This window comes from Stegostoma tigrinum, chromosome 1 (assembly GCF_030684315.1).
Source record: "Stegostoma tigrinum isolate sSteTig4 chromosome 1, sSteTig4.hap1, whole genome shotgun sequence".
Taxonomy (NCBI): Eukaryota; Metazoa; Chordata; class Chondrichthyes; order Orectolobiformes; family Stegostomatidae; genus Stegostoma; species Stegostoma tigrinum.
The window spans coordinates 108641106-108663160 of NC_081354.1; the positions used below are offsets into that span (position 1 = coordinate 108641106).

At 39.6% G+C, this 22055-nt stretch overlaps 1 protein-coding gene across 2 annotated transcripts in view; it reads left to right on the forward strand.

Moving 5' to 3' along the window:
- Positions 1 to 19836, forward strand: part of tmem165 (transmembrane protein 165) — a 32585-nt gene extending 12749 nt beyond the window's left edge. For both annotated transcript variants that reach the window (XM_048526773.2, XM_048526782.2), the window contains exons 2-6: positions 4411 to 4636; positions 10243 to 10418; positions 15011 to 15193; positions 16312 to 16417; positions 17030 to 19836. In XM_048526773.2, the coding sequence (XP_048382730.1) occupies positions 4411 to 4636; positions 10243 to 10418; positions 15011 to 15193; positions 16312 to 16417; positions 17030 to 17106 (768 nt within the window). In that variant the 3' untranslated portion in view covers positions 17107 to 19836. The remainder of the gene's footprint in view (positions 1 to 4410; positions 4637 to 10242; positions 10419 to 15010; positions 15194 to 16311; positions 16418 to 17029) is intronic.
- Positions 19837 to 22055: the final 2219 nt, after the last annotated feature.

Below are 22055 nucleotides of genomic sequence, written 5' to 3' on the forward strand. Positions count from 1 at the left end.
GATCTCTTATCCCTACCTATTCTACCTTATTCTGTTACCCACTTCACCACCTGTCACTCGTAAATGGCTTTTGAATAATTAGTAATGGGAAATAATGTGGCATAGCAAATGACGCACATCCTGTGAATGCATAACAAAATAAAATCACTTCTCACTCTTCTATACTCAAATGGGGATGGGTCCTAAGCTGCTCAATCTTTCCACACAAGACTAAGCATTACCCCAGAAATCACCTAATGGAACCTTATCTGAACTGCTTTTGATTCAGGTCTGTTCCTCCTTCCATAAGGTGACGAAAACATGAAGCGCTCAAGTGCCATGTACAGTTGTAGAAAAAGTCCCCACTTTTATATTCCAATCTCCTAGCTGTAAAAGCTAACAATCCATTTGCCTTTTTAATTGCTTGTTTTCCCTGCATGTTGACTTTTTGTGATTGATGGAAAAAGGCACCTTGATCCCTGTCTACTGTCACATTTTATAATTGTCATTCAAATAATATTCTGCTGTTCTATTTTTTCCGCCAAAAGGTCAACCTTAGATTTTCCCACATCCTACTCCATTGACCAACCTTTTCCTTCTGACTTTTTAGCTTATCTATGTCACTTTGCAGACACGGTCCTCAGATGTAGCTTTCCTCACTGTCTGTCAATTGTAATATTCCATCACATGCTGTTTGCTTTATGTGGCACCTTATCAAATCCCTTTTGGAAATCCAAATATTTGTTACAGCATATCTGTTCTGCCTTTAAGTTATTAATGTTGATATCACAGGTATAGTTGATCCAGTTAAAATTTCTTGTCATTAGTGATTTTTCAGAAGGTTCAAGGTGGGGGACTGCAAGATTCAGTGAAATGGTTGGGTTTTTTTCTTGTTCATAATTGACATAATCTGATAGTTAATTGGTACAAATTATCTGCCAGGAAATCAGCTCATTACTATGCAGAGGTAGGATTTCATTTGACAAAACTGACATCTAATGAAACTGGAAAGCTTAAGTTAGAAAGTGTATATTTTGTAACATTACACTCTATACTTAATTATATAAGATTAACTCCACTACAGATTTTCATCCATTGGCTTTCTGGGGTAAAACACAGTAGTGAAGGATGGTTGACTATAGATACAGACTGCATTCTGAGCAGAAAATTAAACGACACACTTGTAGTCCTTATGACAAATGAAAGATGGTGACCGTGAATGTTGAGGTATGATTATTCTACAATGTTCTACCTTTGAACCAGATAACCAGTAAATAAATTAACTGGCTATTTGAACATCGGAAAGTAATCAATCAGCGATGAAGCAAGCAGTGCCCCTGGAACTGTTATTTCTTACCAGCAGAGAAAGCAGATATTTTGAGCTGCACACCTGTTAGTCTGAGGTTTGGATCTCTAATTAGAATTCTTGGATGAAATTTGTGATTGGTATTTTCAGATGTGGTTTGTTTTTGGTAAACCTTATTTGATGAAGGGACATATTTGTGGACTTGCAATAACAAGGTGTAGAGCTGGATGAATGCGGCAGGCCGAGCAGGAAAGCTGACACTTTGGGCCTAGAAGGGTCTAGGCCCAAAACATCACTTTCCTGCTTCTCTGCTGCTTGGCCTGTGTGTTCATCCAGCTCTTACACCTTGTTATCTCAGATTCTCCAGCATCTGCAGTTCCTACTATCTCTATTCATGGACTTGAGAAGGTTGCAGAAACGTTTGAGAAAATTCATCTTTATTATCCCTAGTTCAGTGGCCTTTAAAATGTGGATTGAGCTGAAACAGCACATATGGCAGGCTCCTTGTTTTAACTGGTATCTTCCCCTACAATCAGATGTCTACTTCCTTGAAACATATCCTGGGAAACTAATTTCTTGTAATTTTGATGGAGTGAGTGGGACATGGTGCAGACAATGGAAGACTTTAATTGCTAATTTTGCAATTGTCCAGGTGCCTGGTGTATGCATCAGTACAATGAACAGGTAGAATGAGAGTGGAACCCTCTTTGCTTCTGGTCATTACAGCAGAAGACAAAATTTGTACAGTAATAATTGAATTTCTGGAATATCAGGGAACAGTTTCATACATGATGTAAGTATTATTATGCAATAAATTGCCCAGTAGAGAAAGGCAATGGTCTCAAGTATTTATAAAGTTAAAACAGGTTGTGAACTGAATTGTTTTGATACCAGAATTTTAGTCCTTAATCAATTTAGTTATGATAGATAATGATTGCATGTTAACAGTATGTGGAACAGATTAGATGAATTGATAATCTATGTTCTGTAATGTGAATCAGTGCGAGGTAAAAGAGCATAAAACTACTAGTGTTCAGTTTGGTGGGAATAACATTTTTGAGCTCATTTAGAAATGGATAACTCCTTGTATAAAACCTGGAGTGAGAACTTTAGCAGCTTTTGATATACTTTGTGGTGAGAGAACCATATTATGTGTAAACCTATGAAAAAAGCACAAGAAATGGAACATGATAAGGCTGTCACAGGATCTGCAGTTTAACCAGTTAGGATATTGTATTCCCTTAAAAGTTTGCTGGGAGTTTCCATTGATTGCATTGAACCAGGCATGTAATCACAATATTTGCAAGAGCTGGTGGAGGTTGGAGGTTCCTGTTATGTATTATCTTCCTTGATTCCCCAAGGCATGCTTGTCATTTCTCTACAGGAGAAAAGTTAGCCTCTCTCTTTGCCTGGATGGGTGTAAAGTGACACTATTCAAGGACCTCAACAAAACCTTGACAAAGCAGCCCACTTGTTTGATACCCCATCCACCAACTAGAATATTGATTCCACCCCACCATCAACACAGTAGTACCATATAAAAGGGGTGCTGCAATCATCATACTGCCTTTGACAACGCCTTCCAAACCTGTGATTGCTATCAACTAGAAGGACAACGAAGATTCACGTAAACATCATCACTTGCAAGTACCCTTCTGAGGTTGCATTCCATATTGCCACCCCTCCACTGTTACTGGATGAAAATGTTGGAAATGGATGGTATTAAGATCACAGCTCACTTTGCATGTTAATGATCTAAACTTGCATATAACTTCAAAGTTTGCAGATGATAGAAAATCAATTACCTTAAGAATAAATTAGCTGGTACTACAATGGACAGATAGCAGCTGAATTATAAGGAGGGAAGCATGAAATAATGCATTTTGGTTTGAAGAATGAAGCAAAAACAATACAAACTAAATGCAATAGATTCGAAGGCTGCTGAAATTGGGAATGTATTTACACAAATCTGAAGAATATTTTTCAAATGTTGTTAAAACCAAGAATTGCAGTTGCTTTCATTAATAGCATACAGTACAAAAAGGAAGACTTTATTATAATGGGATACCATGTTCAATTCTGGGCACTGCACCTTAGGAAAGACCTTCAGAGATTGCAAATGAGATTCATTAGAATGGTGCCAGAGATGTGGAGCGGTGGGAGAAGTTGGGATTCAAGTTAGTGTTAAACACAGATTTAAGTTTTTTTTTGTCGAAGAGCCAGAGATGACATGAGAATTATTTTTAATGCATTGAGCTGTGGTGAAAGCAAATTTGGGGGTAATTTTGAGATGACAATCAGTAAATGCTTATGTATAAACATATTTTTTCTTTTTCATGAGAAAAGGGCAAGGAATTGGGATATAGTGGAACCATCGGTGTGAGCACAGCACAATGCACTGAATTGCCTCCTTTCTTCTGAGCTGTACAGAATCTATAATTCTTCGCAAATTATTTAGCGGTTACAACTGTTCAGAGTCGAGGCAGAAGTTTGTGTAACATTTTCCTTGCATAACGTTAGTGGAAATTTTCCAAAGCGTACAGACTAAGAAAGAAAAGGCTGCATGTCGTCAATAAGAAACTGCACGATTGCACCACCACGACCACAATCACTCTGTAACATGGGGTCTATTAGGAAGTCTGTGCTGAGGGTGATTCTGTCAATCCAACTCACTGACACAGTGAGAGAATTCTCACCACAATATTGAGCGTGGCAAAACTTTAATCGCAATAAAAATATGAACATCTTATTTAAGTGGCTCTGGACAAAGCTTCCTATGTCATGGAATAAAGGTGATGCACAATTTCAGTCTCATCACTGCCAATATGGCGTGTAAACTACAGGTCACTATAATAGGAAAATGCTCAAATCTGTGATCATTTTGAAAATCAGAAACATCTGCCAATCAGCTAGAAGTCCAGTGTCAAAGCTCAGATCCAGAAATGTCATCAAAAGGGAAAGTAGGCGTGTTAAAACAGTAACTAATAGAACCCCTCTATTCAACAGAATATTCAAATTAATTAGAATGCAGAGGAACAAACAATAGGCATGATGATAATTAAAGTCTTCCAAGCTCTGAATTTATTTTATGTAATATTAATACCTGACGCTTTCTTTTTATGCAGAAAATATCTTCAGCACATCCTATGGCTAACATTGTAAGCGATGAGTCTGTTACCAAAACAAACCTGGGTTTCATACACGCCTTTGTTGCTTCCATATCGGTCATTATCGTCTCTGAGCTGGGTGACAAGACATTCTTCATAGCAGCTATCATGGCCATGCGCTACAATCGCCTCACTGTGCTCGCTGGAGCTATGCTGGCTTTGGGATTGATGACCTGTCTATCTGGTTGGTGACTTAAAACTTAAAGAAAATGTATGCTGCTTGTACTTTTTTTTGACAGAAATGTACCATTTATTGCACATTTAAACCAGTAAGTCTGGTTACAGTTACATAATTTGCTACTATCACATTTAATCTGTACATCCACTCTGCAAAATAAGAATGATACTTATTTTGTGGCAGTGTTCAAAGGCAAAACATTGTAGGGACAAATGGGAAGTGACCAACTTGCTGCAACAGTCTCTTCTGTCTCTCTGTTTAGTTCCTTCATTTCCATCCTGTTTGTTTTTCTGCTTATCTGACACATTGGTCTTACCATCTGTCTCCAGCCTTCTCTCTGAGGGCTTTCATGTTTCCTAGCCTAAACTCTGCTGTCTCCTGCCTCTGTAATATTCCCACTTTGTTACCCTTTCTCTTCCTCTATATCTCCACACCCCAGTCTACCTACTGTTACTTTCTGAACATGTGGAGGTTAAATCAAGGCTCAAATCAGCAGCTGCAGCAATCATCTCCCTGCTTGACTTCAGAGCTGTGGCTCTTTTAGGCATCAAAGCCAGGCTGAAACTTTAGAGAAGTAAGCTGACTATAAATATTTGTTTATTATCAAGAAGTTCTAGCCATTGCTGTCATTAGTATTTTCTGATCCTGTTCTGAGACAATTTAGCTATTGGTGTAGGTGGCTGTGGTATAGAGTTAGCAAACCTTAGGAGTATCTGGGAGGTCTCTTGAATACACCTGGTATGTGGGAATTAATAATTGGTTACTCATTTGTCCTATTTATGGCATTGAAGTCCATAAAGGTCTGAATCCTGTCTGTGGAAGGATTTGAACCAGTGGGCTAAGTGACTAGTTACTTGGCCTGCTCTGTTAATCCAGCTCCACGCTTTGTTATCTTGTGACTAGTTAATACTTTTACAAAAAAAATATAATTACTTGATCAGAGAAGTGCTATTGGAGTCAAAATTGAAGAATAGTGTGGTGAGAAAACGTACCACTAGTTAGTAAGACTTCCAGGGCATTTTGAATACTAAAATCTTACCTTTTAAAGACGATGGCAAAGCCCGATATTCACCATCATATTTACAGCTACCTTCTCCAGTTCCTTTTCTATAATTCCTCTTGCCAGTGGGTGGTGGCAAAGAAATGGGGCCCTTCGTATAGGAATTTCCTCCAAGTTGGTTTCTTCTACACGTGGTTGCCGGGGAATTGACATATGTTGCAGTTCTTGAGGGAAGCCTTCAGTGAGTCTCTGATACGCTTATTTTGTCTTCCTTGAGTTGGCTGAATGATTTGCTTTGGCCGTCAGAACTCGGCACATAGATGACCCACCCGAGTTTGGTTTCAGGTGATCGTGGCCTTGATGCTGGTGCTGTTAACTGCTTCAAGGATGCTGATGCTGATATGCCTGTCCTGCCAGTTGATGGTAGTTTTCAAAGCTTTTGAGGTCGTGTCCATCTTTTGTCCAAGTTTCAGAGCCATATAAATGAGTCAGAAGGATGACTGCCTTATGCACAGGATCATGGTGTCAAAGTAGATGTCATGGCTGTCGAAGACTTAAAGGCAGTGCTCACTGATTGAATGTGATATTGGATCTCCTGATTGACATCGCCTTAAATGAGAGGTAGCTTTCCAGGTGGGGGAAATGTTCCATGTTTGGGAGGATTTCTGTGTCCATCTTAATGGAGAGATGGACCTGATATTATTGATCTGGTACAAGCTGGTAAAGGATTTCAGCATTGTTGAGGCTGTGATCAATTCTTCAGTATGTTTCTGAGAGGACATTAAGCGAGGCTTGAAGTTTCTGTTCTGCGAGAATAGAGATGCTATTGTCATCAGGATACTGAGATTCTAAAAGCATGCTTGGCATCGTTTTATTATTGGATTCCAACTGGTTGAGTTTGAAAAATTTTCCTCAATGCTATGTCCATGCCATTGGGAAACTCATTTTGACAAGATAAGAAATGGTGACGATGAAGATGGAGAAAAGGATGTGGCTGATGACATTCCTGCTTGACCCGGTCTTGACCTGTAAGAATTCTAGCATATGAATATTACTGTCGCTGGCATCTTATCATGGAAGATATTGAGGATGTTGATGAATTTTGCTGGACAGCCACCCTTTGACAGGGTCTTCAATGTCATTTCCTGATCGACTGAGTCAGAAGTCTTGGTCACTTCAATGAAGGCCATGTAGCGCAGCTGGTGTTGTTCCTGGCATTTCTTGGAGAGTTGACGAGCAGTGAAAATTGTGTCCATGGTTCCATAGATCAGAAGCCACACTGGCTTTCAGGAATGATTTCCTCTGAGACGTGGAGCAGGTCTCAGGGAAGGATTCGGGCGATGACCTTCCCAGAGATGGGCAGTAGGGAAATTCCTTGTAGTTCCCACAGTCCACATTGACACCGCCTTCAAGAAACGATCCAATGGCAGGGATTTCCATGGGAGAATTAAACAGTAAAGTAGCCTTCCTTTTTTTGATCAACATTATTACACTGGAAACCCCTGGCGTTCCCACCCTAGAGTATTTCTCCTTGCCTACCCCTCCCCCATGTTCTTTTCTATTATAGCAAGCTTTTAAAATTTCCATGAGGATCTTGTACCTTCCAATTTTAAGTCAACACGTTTGAGTACTTGCCCATAATGAAAATGGAAGGTCCAGCAAATGCTTAGGTCTGGCCATATTTGTGAAGAAAAGAAACAGTTTATTATTAGGACAGTGGGTATTATCCTCCAGAACTGGGAAAAGTTAAAAATGTAATGTGTGTTTTGAGCAAGTGAGAAACAGAAGGAAAGCGAAGGTTTGTAACAACGTGAAGAACGGGAGAGATTAAATGACAAAAGTTACAACACCAAAGGGAGTATTATGGGGCAAGTAATCAAAAGATGTCTAAATGTTAATGGCCAAATCCTGAACAGCTGCTGCCTGAAAGCAAAGGAAATTTAAGAAAACAAACCAGTAAAGAAAGGCTAAACAAAATGGGTAGTGGATGTGAGGCTGGATGAACACAGCAGGCCAAGCAGCATCTCAGGAGCACAAAAGCTGACGTTTCGGGCCTAGACCCTTCATCAGAGAGGGGGATGGGGAGAGGGAACTGGAATAAATAGGGAGAGAGAGGGAGGCGGACCGAAGATGGAGAGTAAAGAAGATAGGTGGGGAGGTAGGGAGGGGATAGGTCAGTCCAGGGAAGACGGACAGGTCAAGGACGTGGGATGAGGTTAGTAGGTAGCTGGGGGTGCGGCTTGGGGTGGGAGGAAGGGATGGGTGAGAGGAAGAACCGGTTAGGGACGCAGAGACAGGTTGGACTGGTTTTGGGATGCAGTGGGTGGGGGGGAAGAGCTGGGCTCGTTGTGTGGTGCAGTGGGGGGAGGGGACCAACTGGGCTGGTTTAGGGATGCAGTAGGGGAAGGGGAGATTTTGAAACTGGTGAAGTCCACATTGATACCATGTGGCTGCAGGGTTCCCAGGCGGAATATGAGTTGCTGTTCCTGCAACCTTCGGGTGGCATCATTGTGGCACTGCAGGAGGCCCATGATGGACATGTCATCTAGAGAATGGGAGGGGGAGTGGAAATGGTTTGCGACTGGGAGGTGCAGTTGTTTGTTGCGAGAATTCTGTGCTTACATGCTGGAGGAACGGACAGAGGTGTTGTATCCCTGCTTTGTTTCTAATCATCTGTACTCTTTGGGTCACAATTTTGCATTATTGAATCCCTTGCTACTTTCTCATGGTTTGTCATTCTAATTTTTATATCTGCCTTTTATTTTGGTACTCGGAGGCAATTTCTTTGTCTAAAATTTGCCAAAGGTCATTGTTTCTCAACTTGCAGCTCTTCCTGCTCCCCTATACCATTGTGATTTATGTCCCAGTGATCCCCTGTTTTGAAAGTTGGTCATTCTTTCCTTGCTTTTGTATTTGCTAGTGTCTTTGGACTGGATCATTTCTTTTCCAAATAAGGGCTTTAGATTTTTCAAATTTTTTTATTTGAACTAAATTATTTTGTTTAAGTTGCTCCCTGCATCTCAAATTTTGCCTTGCTTCATTTTTAAGTGTAAACATACTGACGTAGGAAGTAGTTCCGGATAAATTGAAATTCGTTCCCTATTGCTTCATTTATTACTTTACTGCAGCCTATCTTTGGGGAGTTTAAAATCCTTCATTATAGTCCTGCCTATTTATATAATTTTCAATATCCCATCTTGTATCCCTTTTTCCACTGTTTGGTCTAGATTAATAGCTTCCTTTTTTGTTAATACATTTCGTTCAGCTAATTCCCCATCTCTTCTGTCTTCCCTTGAAGTCTGGCGCTCCAAATAGAACTGTTATTGGAATAAATCTCTGCATGGCAAAAGCAGTATAACTTGTGTGTGGACAATGACTTAGATGGTAATATTGTTGCCTTTGTATCACGGGGTTCTATGGCCAAATCCTATTCCAGGACTTGAGAGGAAAAAATAAGGCTGACACCAGTGCAGTACTGATGAAGTACCGCACTGTTGGGAGTGAAATCTTCTGGATGAAAGAGCACCTGCAGCCACAACCCAGTCTGTCTGTTGGATCGAAAATATTTCCGTGACACTATGTTCGAAGAAGAGCAGCAAAGTCATCTAGCCACAGTTGAAGTTTTGATTGGCTAATTATGCTACCGGCAATATTGCAAACATTATCTGCTCAATCTTGTATTGCAGTGTTTGTGGTTTATGCTGTATGGTCGTTAGCTGCCAGTTTCCTACATTAAAACAGTTGTTACACTTCACTGACAGTAAAGCAATTTGAAACTTCTGGTGGTTAGGAAAAGTGCCATAGGAATGGAAGTCTTGTTTTCTTCTTGGGCCACTTATCCTCCGTGATGCTTCTGATAGAGTACATAGTGTCATCTTGCTGTTAAAGACTGCTGTTCCTAATCTGATAAAGGAGCTATATTGTAAATTCCTCAGAATGTTCAGTTATCTCCAGCTTCTGGGGACAAGAAGGGAATTGAGGGGTAGGTTTGGAAAGTGGGAATAGAGAAACTCAGCCATGGTCTTATTACATATTGGAGCATCCGCCTTTAATTAATGTTCATAGCAAGATTTCTGCCAGGACCTGTTTTTAATCTGTTACATCTGAATTGATACATTTAAAGGACTAGACAGACATCAGATCGTGTTCAGATAGCACATCTTTATTTTTGTACAGCTTCGACTTGGCACACATTTCTATACTATGTTGTTGTTGTTACAAGACCAAAACTAAAATCCCCATCAATGACAGAACAGTTGGAAGAATGTAAAACCACCTGGTGTCTTATTTAAAACTGACCTGAATAAATCAGCATATCTGTGACTGAAAGATCCAAAGTTTAGACAGATTTGAAAGACGAATCAGAGTCATGATCGAATTGAATGGCAGAGCAGACATGATAAACCGAGTGGCCTACTTTCTGCTATGTCTTATGTCTAAGGTTTTTTTTCTGAAGTAGGTGTAAAGAGTTGTTCACTTTGAAACTTTAATTGGTCAGTCTTCAGATGTGACTGCATAATCGTTATGTTAACTGGAGGGGGTGGACAGCAGAAATAAGATGGGACTAATTTGAAATAGCACTGTAGTCTCACGTTTTATTTTTTTTTTTCAGTTCTCTTTGGCTATGCGACTACAATAATTCCTCGGAAGTATACATATTATGTATCAACGGCACTTTTTGCAATATTTGGTTTCCGGATGCTTTGGGAAGGCTTGAAGATGAGTCCTGATGAAGGTCAGGAAGAACTGGAAGAAGTACAGGCAGAAATCAAAAAGAAGGATGAAGCTGTATGTATGATTATTGATAAAGAAATGGAGCAGTACACATTTTCAAACTGTTTGATTATAACTTTGATTCTCAACAGGTTTTCTTGGCCTGAATTTGAAAGATTTTGCAAAAAAATACTGAGGATGCTGAAAATCTGAAATATAAACAGAACCAGAAATGCTTAGCAGGTCAGGCAGGATTTGTAGAATGAGAAACAGCTAATGATTTGATAAAAGGTATTAACAGTGTTTTAAAAACCAAAAGAACTGCGGATGCTGTAAATCAAGAACAAAAACAAAGTTGCTGGAAAAGCTCAGCAGGTCTGGCAGCATCTGTGGAGGAGAAACCAGTTAATGTTTTGGGTCCAGTGACCCTTCCTCAAATGTTCTATACTATGTTTGTTACAAGATCAAAACTAAAATCCCCATCAATGACAGAAGTATTGGAAGAATATAAAACTACACCTGGTGTCTTAATTAAAATTGATCTCAATAAATCAGCTTATCTGTGACTGAAAGATCCAACTGAACTGTTCTGAGGAAGGGTCACCGTTTCCAAAACATTAACTCTGTTTTCTCCTCCACAGATGCTGCCAGACCTGCTGAGCTTCTCCAGCAACTTTGTTTTTATTCCTGATTTCCAGCATCCACAGTTCTTTTGGTTTTTATTTAGTGTTTAACTCACTGCCACATCTCTTCCGGGCCTGCCCACCTTGAAGTTTTGCTCCTCTCTCCGACGGGATTTGCGTTCCAATCTCTTCTGGCCCACAGACTTTAATTTCACTGTCACTCCTGGTGTTTGACCAGGTATTTGCTAAAACTCGTTTCCACAGGCATGTCACATTCCTCGGTGACTGCCTCCGGCTCAGACTCGCCCCATGTGGATTCCAACTGAAGTTTCATCCCTCATGTTTTGAATACTCCCAGGATCACAGATATCTCCATGATGTTCAACGTTCTACAGATAGCTGCTCCTGCCACATCCTGAGATCCACACACAGTGCCATGTGGTCCCACACGTGCACTCTCAACCTTTCTCTCCAACAGCATTGTAACACACTGGCTCAGGGCTGCACCACTCCACAGTTCCACTTCATCCTCCGGCTCAGTCGCTGTGCTAACAAGAAATTTTTTTTTTCTTTTCCTTTCAGGCATCAAGGCCCACCAGATGCACCAACTCAAAAATACCCATTTGGCAGTCTGGAACCTACCTCTTTCTCCATGAATGTAGATACAGTCTTAGGATAGAAGATTGATTGTTTAGGACTGTACTGAAAAGAAATTTGTTCACTCGGAGTTGTGAATCTTTGGAAGTCTCTATACCAGAGGGTTGGGGATACTTTATTATTGAATATATTCAAGGCTGAATTTGATAGATTTTTGATTTCTCAGTGACTCTAGGGATATGGAGATCCGATAGCAAAGTGAACTTGAGGTAGAAGGTCAATCTTATTGAGTTGGCACAGCAGGCATGAGGAACAAATTTCTTATGCTGTTGTAAAATATCAGCATTTGATTGTTTTCTATCTCTAGAAATTTCTCACTTTAAGCATTAATAAATTTGACTTCTTCGACTGAATTAGCGCACGTGACTACATCATGGATTCCTCTGCTGAACTGCAGAAAGGACTCCCCATTTTAAAATGTAGATATTTTTACGGGAGCACTTTTTTTTAGCAGATTGTCTGTGCACAAACCGAGAATAGATTGAGATTCTTACTCATGACTTGCAATTGTACCAATGTTCCTGCATCAGCAATAGCTGAATCAGATCAGGATTGTTTTGTTTGAACATTTGAAAAGGCAAGAGTGACAAATATGAATGTGATCCATGACCAAATCTGAAAAGATGTTTACAAATATTAGAGGACCTGGTGATGAACATTGGGGTTATTATTAAATTGAAAAAGTAAGAATTTGTTTGTATACCACCTTTCCATAAGTCCATAAAATATAAGAACTGAATTAGGCTGTTTGGCCCATCGAATCTGATCTGCCATGTGATCATGGATGACATGTTTTTCAACCCCATTCTCCAGCCTCTCCCAGTAATCATTGATTGCCTTACAAATACACAACCTATCTATATGTTTCAAATGCTCTCAATCACCTTGGTCTCCACAGCCCTCAGTGGCAATGAGTTCCACACATTCACCACCATCTGGCTGAAGAAATTCCTTCTGATCTTGGTTCTAAAGGGTTGTCCTTTCACTCAGGCTGTGACCCTGGATCCATGTCTCTTCTAGTGGAAACACCTTCTCCATGTCCATTTTATTAAGGCTTCTTAATATTCTGTGAACTTCAATCCAATTCCCCCTTTATCCTTCTAAATTCCATTGAGTCCTCAACTGGTCCTCATAAGAAAAGCTGTTCACTCCCAGGATCATTCTTGTAAGCCTCCACTGGACCCACTCCACAGCTGCCACATCTTTGTGTAGATATGGGGCACATAACTGCTCACAATATTCCAAATGTGGTTTGAACAGATTCTTATACAGCCTCAGCAGTACATCTCTACTCTCGTATTCTCTCTTGAATGGAATGCTAACATTGCACTTACCTTCCTAACTGCCAACTGAATCTGTATGTTAACCTTAACAGAATATTGAACTAGGACTCCCAACTCCCTTTTGTTCTTCAGATTTTGAAGCTTTTCCCTGTTTAGAAAGTAGTCTATGCCTCTATCCTTCCTACCAAAAGGCATAACCTTTCTTTCCCACATTGTATTCCATCTGCATTTCTTTGCCCACTCACCTACCCCGTCCAAGTCCTTCTGAAAGCCTACTTGCTTCCTTGACACCGCCTGTCCATCCACCTATCTTGGTGTCATCTGCAAATTTAGCAACAATGCCGTCACTTCCTTTGTGCACTTCATTAATGTGTCATCTGAATAGTAGTGGTTCCAATACTGACTTGCTGCAGAACTCTACTCATCACTGAGTGCCATCTTGACAATGACCCCTTAATCCTACTCTGCCTTCTGTCCTTCAGTTAGTCCTCTATCCATGCCAATACCTTGTCCCTAACATCATGGGCTCTATCTTATTTAGTAGCCTCCTGAACAGCACCTTGTCAAAGGCCTTTTGGAAATCCAAATAGATCACGTCTGCTGTCTCCCCTTTGTCAAACATGTTTGTTACCGCCTCACGGAATTCTAACACCTTTGTTAGGCATGACCTTCCCTTAACAAAATGGTGCTGATTCTGACCTATTTAACCATGCACTTCCAAACACGTTGCAATCTCATGCACTAATAATGGATTTTAAAATCTTAGCAGCAACTGAGTTCAGGTGAATTGGCCTATAGTTTCCTGTTTTCTGCCTCCTGTGATGTATGAAAGATGCCAATGCCTCTACGACCTACTTCAGCTATCGACTCCAGAGCTCTGGGGTGTATTCCATCTAGACAATGTGATTTATTCAGATATTTCAGTTTCTCTGTCACCTGTTGCTTATTGACAGACACTACACTCTCTTTGCCCCCTGACTCTTAAAGTTCTGGTATGCTGCTTGTGTTTTTCAAAGCAAATTATTACAGGATCTTTATAGGGCATTATTTGACACCAAGCCAGATTAACCATTGGGAAAGATGCCCAACTAGAATACAGGGCTAAAGAAGTAAGTTTTCAGGAGTGAATTAAAGGAAGGAAGGAAGAAAGAAAGGGTCAGGGAGGAATTTTAGAACTTCAGGGCTTTGTCAGCAGTAACAGCATTCAGTCTTGCATCAGGAAGCTTCCTTTAAAGGGAAATGCTAAAGTTATTACTCAGAATGCTATTATCTAGCTGATTATATAAAAAAAGTTTTCTAGTCAATAAGCAGCATCTTAAATGACAACGGTTTGTGCTGTGTTGGGCATTCCTCCATGCAAAGTGTTGCCTGGTGTGACTTGGGAACTCTTGGGGCAACTTTTGCAGGCTGACAAGGTGCTGCATTTGGTCTTTTCTCGAGGCCGCCCTCTTGGCTAACGGAGCCTCTTGACTCTGCTTGCATCTTCCATGCCTCCACCACCACTGTCACCACCGCGCCCCCCCCCCCCGCCCCCCAAAAAAAAGCCAGCCTCCAGAGATTATGGCCATCACTGACCGTTTCCCAGTAGTCTGTTAATGTCTACCATCTTCACATCCCATTTACATGGCTTTATGTTGCTAGAGGAAAGCAGACATGTGGTGACAGAGAAATCTGGTGGTAATAATCCCTTTGCTGTTTCTCTCAACTATACTTTGTCTGAGGTGCCTAAAATACATTGAATCTAAACAGTGTTAGAAGAAACTGCATACGACACCAGTGGTTTGTTTTCTCCCTTTTTGTTTAATAATGTGCACAGTAATTAAAATAGCAAAGATTAACAGACAAAACAGAAATTCCTGGAAGAACTCAGCAGATCTGGCAACATCTATGGAGAGAAAGCAGCATTAATGTTTTGGGTCCAGTAACTTCAGAACATCTGCGTTAATTCATCAGAAGCAGTCCAAGAAGTCATTAAGTTTTGAACCTGATTGATATTTCCTAGTTTGAAATCTATTTGGTCCACTTATTTTCTGATGCAGTGTGAGACTCTGATAATAATCCTAGATTAAATTGTTTTTTAAAACCCTCTTTTTCTGTATTTTAGCTTCAGCGATCAAAAACTGCAAATGGTCCACAGGATATTGAGTCGGGATCATCGGCACATCTGTCACAAAAGAGGCGAATGCCTTGTATTTCTCCAATTTTCGTTCAGGCGTTTACACTCACATTTTTGGCAGAATGGGGAGATCGATCACAACTAACAACCATTGTATTGGCTGCCAGGGAGGTGAGTTATTCAGCTTTTCATTTTTGTGAGCCGGGCAGGTTAATTTTTCTAGATTGCATGTTTTTTTTTGAGACATGGTGAATAGATTGGTATTTTTACCTTTTTAGAATGTGAAGGATGACTAGAAATAACATCACTTCTCTGGACCTTCAGAGCACAAGTTTGAGGCAGTCTTAACGACTATAACTTGTAGATTTTAATTTTAACATAAACTTGTGGATGTAATTGTAATGCTGCTTTTTATTTGTTCATGGATTCTGGGTGTTGCTGACATGACCAACATTTGATGTCCATTTCTAATTGATTTTGAGAAAATGTTAGCGAGCCACTGTCTTGTACTGCTCCTTTCTATATAGGCACTTACTCAGTGTTAGATCACGAGTTACAGGATGTAGCAAGTAATTATATTGTCATGGGCCGTGAGGTGTGAGAGTTGGTGGTAGCGATGTTCCTATTTTCTATTGATCTTGTCTTTCTTAGCAGTATTGATTATATGTTGTTTATGGTACAAGCAAGTTTTTACAAAGTAATTTCTTTGGCTCCAAATTTGCTGAAATCTGATAAAACCAACAAAATAGTTACAATAGTATCAGAGATAATGGGAACTGCAGATGCTGGAGAATTCCAAGATAATAAAATATGAGGCTGGATGAACACAGCAGGCCAAGCAGCATCTCAGGTGCTCCTGAGATGCTGCTTGGCCTGCTGTGTTCATCCAGCCTCACATTTTATTAAAATAGTTACAATGATCATTTTCACAAAAATATATTTTTGACTCCTTTTCCTGGTCCAAAGTAAAAGAAAAATTTTATTTTAACATGGACTTGAGTAGGCATTGTAGAATTTATCTACCTTTGCACTTGAATTTTTTTTAATAACTTTTCTACAGATAAGTGAGCAAGTTGAACTAGAAACATCTGGTATGTTGATTTAGCAGGGTACCATGAGAATTCAGAGAATTTGTATATTGACATTCTAATAGATGATTCTTGAGCTATAAACTGCAAGGTTATCGATGGGTTTGGTGGCTGTTCATCGCCCTCAAACAGCCGAACAGCAAATTCCTGCATTGTAAAGGTTCTGTAGTTCTTTGATTTTGATGTGTTTTTTTTCTACAGGATCCTTTTGGTGTTGCTGTGGGTGGAACATTAGGGCACTGTCTTTGTACTGGATTGGCAGTTATTGGAGGAAGGATGGTTGCCCAGAAAATCTCTGTTCGAACGGGTGAGAATCAAAACTGGTTTCTTACAACTTATTCGGTAATTGTATTTGTTATGACAGCTCGTTACATGTGTTCTTGCATCATAGCTACTAAAATTTAGAAATATTATAGATTTTGAGAAAGTAAAGCTTATTTGGTCGGGCAGTAGATGAAAATATTTTGAGGGGTTTGTCCAAATTTCATGTGGTAAATGAAAATTAATTTGGAAGTTTTGGAGATTTGCACTGTGGGTGGGATGTTGGCTCAGTGGTGAGCACTGCTGACTCAGCACCAGGGATGTGGGTTCGATTCCACCCTTGGGTGACTGTCTGTGTGGTGTTTGCACATTCTCACCATGTCTGCGAGGGTTTCCTCTAGGTGCTCTGGCTTCCTCCCACAGTCCAAAGATGTGCAGCCCAAGTAGACTGGCCATTCTAAATTGCCTGTAGTGTTAAGGGGTGTTGTAGATTAGGTGGGTTATCGGGAGATGGGGCTGGGTGGGATGCTTTTGAGGGTTGGTGTGGACTTGTTGGGCTGAAGGGCCTGCTTCCACACTGTAGGTTTCTATGAATGCAGAGGAAATCTAGATTTATTCATAATATAAATTTTAACATTTGGCTTAATTCTCTTTTTAGTGACCATCATTGGTGGAATAGTTTTCCTGGCATTTGCACTTTCTGCCTTGTTCATCAGTCCAGACAGCGGGTTCTAACAGGTTTTTCAGGAATGCTAACATGTATCATCCATTTCCAGATATCAGAATTAATATTTATCGATGTACAGTGTAACTGCAAAGGACTTGTGCCTCTTGTATAGTTTACATGTCTTTTAGATTCTGAAGGCAAGTCTTGACTTTTTCAACCCAAATGACCTCACTGTATATTTCAGTTTCTGTATAACTATTTCAATATGTAGGTGCCTCACCACATAAATGCTATAAATATAATTGATTTTTAAAATGTGTGAGCTTTGGAGGTCGTTTTGAGGGTACTGAACACTAAAAAAACCCTTTTTATACAATGGTTTTTGGCAGTGAAGTAAATTATACTGCAGTACTTTTTTAAAAAAATATTCTCAACTATTCTGTTTGGAGCACTCCCTTTGTCTCAACATCTGTCCATTTTTCTTGTTAACATGTAGTTAAAACATTGTGTAACACCGATTCTCCAAAAACTGGGCCTTCATTACATTAATTGGAGGGATCATTGTAATATAGATTGCAAATGTTAAATGTCTTTTTAAGGAATCTTTTATTTAATTGGTCATGCCTTGCCAAAAAGCAGATACTATTGGATCAGGTTTAAAAGGGCACTTGAGTCCTTAATGGCATCATAATTATTAGAATTGTTTCTGAATTCCAATAACTAGGTTTGTGAGGTGACTGTTATTTGTAATCATTTAAATTGTAACTGTAGTGTTCGTGCAAATTAGTGCTCTTCTGTTGTCGACAGAACTGCAGTATTATAGTGGCTACTTTCTACTTTCCCTGTGTTTTTTGATTTAGATTGAAACTGCTTGTTATTAACTTTTTTAAACATAATACAGGTATTGATCAGGTACACCCTGTCTATCTTTTGATAGTGTTGGAATTAGATTCTTGTGAAAAGCTGATATTGCACCTGACTTTCAAAGTTCACTGTAGAGATTACAGTGAGTGCTCTGATTTTGCCAGATGTTGCAATTTTAGTTTATTTTGGTTATTAGATTCGGACTTACAGGACATGCAATGAAGTCTTGCTTGGTTTCAGTTATGTTTGTAAAGCAGTGTGGATTCCTGAGATGAATTAGGCTTAACGGATTCTTTTGTGCATACCTGCTGCATAGCCTCATTTTAAAAAGAAAACGCAAAGAATTGTGGTTATTGGAAATCTGAATCAAGAACAAAACATGCTGGAGAAATTTGCAAGACACAACCACTAAATTATGTGAATGCTAGAGGCAGACATGTAGTTTATCAACTGTCAAAATGTACAACATACTTTTAACCTTGAATATCCTGGGTCAGCCTCCACTTTATACTCCCCTTTGAACTGTTTCACAAATATAAATAGTGCAAACAGTCACAATGCAATATGCTGTTTTCTGCCAAGACATTTTGAAATAACCAAGATTGGAACTAGAAGCTAAAACTACTTTTCACTTGGATCTAGCCTCCTGGATATGCACTTGCCTGTGGAAATATTTCAACGAGAATGAGAATTTTATACTGGAAATAATTATTTCTATAATGTGAACTTTTTCAGTTTTGCATGTGAAAATGCCTTAATACACAGGGATTGGTAATTTGGAGCAGCATTTAGCTTGGACTAATGTAAAATTCATTGCATAATAGTAAGTAAAAGAGTATTTGTAAAAATGGGTATTTTTTTTTGTTCCACTGGCCCACAGAAAAATGCAAAGCCACAGAAGGAATTATTGCTTGGCAGCTCATGCTGTGGCCCATGAGGGAATTGATATTATGGAAATTTAAAGGGAAATATTAACACTAGCATTGCAGTTTTGAGGAACACATGACAGAGGATTTGTGCTAGTGTTACAACACTAATCAACTCTAATAATTTAATCATGTATCCTATTGACTTATGTTCTAGTGGTGGCCCTACCCATTTTTAGAATTTAATTCTGTGCTGAGCACAAGATCAATAATTTTACTCTTTGCGCAGTCACTGTGAACAGCTTTACTTTTTAAAATCTACTATGGTACTTAACTCTGCAGCAAGTGAATAATAATTGATAAATACTGGAATTTGAATTTCCAGTTCTATTTTGTGGGGTTAATGCAGTGAATGTCAGTGTTTTTGGCAAGCGGTGTTACATTTCAGTTCTTGGTACAGACAGGATCTTATCTAATTTATCCTTATCTATGGAGTAATTCTCTGCTTTTTCAATAAATGAAAATTGAAGGTTTTGTATTAAGATATTTGAGTGTTTAGTTTTGTGGTCTTCCAGTCATTTGGGGATCCTCCACAAGCCTTTGTGTTCTATCACTTAACTGACTCTGTCCAGGTCCGAGCAGAGTCTTCCTAAAATGACTTGCAACGATTAAAATCTCCTACAAAAATTATGCATCTGATGAAAAATTATATCATCATGTTTCCTATTGACTTAAGTTCTGATAGTGCAGCATACTTGTAACTGCAGGTGCAGTGCTGTCTTTAGTTTCAGCTGTGGTACTGAAAGTCTTTAATGTTTGAACTCCCAACATTCTTCAAAGTTATTCAAATTAGTTGGTACACAGGAGTAAAAGTAAATACTTCATTTGCACTGGATTAGTTTATACAATCTGTATGCTGCAACGTTTTTGTGAATGGCAGTTTGCAAAATTGTCAACATTTTCTTGTTAAAATAGAAAATTGTAAGAAACCAACTTGATTGTACAGATTAGATTTGTACATATTGCTATTATCAGTGGCTGTACTTTAAATAAAAGTATGAAAGGAAATATCTTCAAACATGTGAATCTTCTTATTTCTAAAAGTATTTGCATATTGTTTCAGCTTTATTTTCTTTCCTCCTCCTCTTCCGCACCCCCCCACCACCAAAAAAAAATCTCTCGGCCTCTCTGGTCATTGTGTTTTGAAATAAAATATTTGCAACCTGGGTGCAGATTTAACTTTTAGCATCATGAATTAAATCTAGGAGGTACAATTCATATCTTGAACTATTCATTTCATTTACTAGATTTTTCTTAAGTCAGTAAAAACTAAGTTTTACACCATGGAGCTTCTGAAGATTTTGTGGACATCACTCATAGTAAATCTGAAAACCACGGTGCATTTGACACTGCAGCAAAATCTATTTTTGTTTTAAATCTCTAGTACCTCGAAAGCTAAATCTGATGTAAACTGCACTGGTGTAAATGATGAGATGTAACAATGGAGAAAGATACTCTGCATTTCATGTTTTTGGTCTTGCATGTAAATGTTCATCTTGAACAGCAGCTTTGTAGTAAAAAGCACCATTATAAACGAATGATTAAATTGTCACACATAGCTTCAAGATACAGTGAAAAGGGCTTTGTTGCCACGATCTGGCATCATTTTGAACTACAAAAAATAATAAGTAATTTCTTTTTAAGAGATCATCTGTTCAAATTTGGTCTCAAACATGACTCATTGGCTTCTCAAAGTCTATAGTAGCTGTCCTAATCCTTAAGGAGTTCCACTCTGGGTACAGCAACACTGATACTAATAACCCAGGAGCCTCCAACTCTGCTGCTGTCTGACACCGCCAAGAGTATAGGGTTCTTTGGCCTACCACTGCCACCACTAAGAATCCAGGTTCCAGGCCTGCCAACACTGAAGCCACTGCTCCTGCTTCCAAAGATGAGGAAAGAGGGAAGAGGGAAGAAGGAAAGTTCTTTTACACAGAGGGTGGTGGGCACCTGGAACGCATTGACAGCGGAGATGGTAGACACAGAGACTTTAGCGTCTTTTAAGATATATTTGGACAGGTACATGGATGGGCAGGGAGCAAATGGACACAGACTATTAGAAAATAGATGACAGGTTAGACAGGGGATCTTGAGTGGTGCAGGCTTGGAGGGCCGAAGGGCCTGTTCCTGTGCTGTAGGTTTCTTTGTTTCTTCGTAGTCTTTTTCAAAGAAAAGTGAACTGCTCCTCTGGAGCAGACAGACAGGCCCCAATCAGCCCAAACACTACCGATCATGTTGACACTGCCATCTTGAAGAATTAAATATCAACACAGTAATTTTTATTTTGAGATTGGACAACGACTCTCAACACCATACCAGACTTGCAGTTGGACTAGAATGAGATCAGTAACCTGTTGACATCAAGGCTGCATTTGACAGAATTTGGCATCAAGGAGCACGAGTGAGAGTGGAGTTGATAGGAACTGAGGTGGGCGGGAAACTATCTGCTAGTTGTAGTCAGCTCAAGGGCATTACTCTTTAAGACTCTTTTAGTGGTACCCTAGAACTCACCATCTGTCCATCGTATGGTCATACATGGGATGTTGATGATTGCACAATATTCAACACTACTTGCTTCTCCTCCGGTACCGAAACAAATTGTATCGTACATGGCATGACCTGGGCAACAAACAGGCTTGGGCTAACAAGTCACAAATAACATTTGTGCCACACAAGTGACATATGACCTGACAATCAACTCTAGCTCCTTGATGTTCAATTACACTAACATTGCTAAATTCTAGTTATCGACATCCTGGATGTTTCTGTTGACCAGAAACTAAATGTGACTAGCCTGCAAGTAGTGGTTATAACAGCAGGTCAGAGGCTAGGATTTCTATGGTAATTTAATTCTTATCCCTCCATGCCTATGCGCCATCTGGCAGGACTGTTAATGGTGGTGATGAGTGTAGCAAAATTGTACCCATGCACTCAGGATGCCTCAAAGTGCACAGCACAGCAAGGTTTAGTAATTTTGGAAGATTAAATGGATGAGAATCACTAAGCGAAGATGCTGCATTGAATAGCGAGCATGATAGAAGGTGTGTACACAGTAGAGATTTGGTGTGAGATAGCAGAGATAAAATGCAGCCTTGTGGAGCACAGAAGCATAATATTTTTGTGGCATTGCTGTACTATGGGACTGTGCTGACCGTGGTAGCTACTTGGAACAAGGTCAGCAGCATCTTGTGCTGTTATCTCCTTTGGTCCTTGGGGCGAGTGGTGGG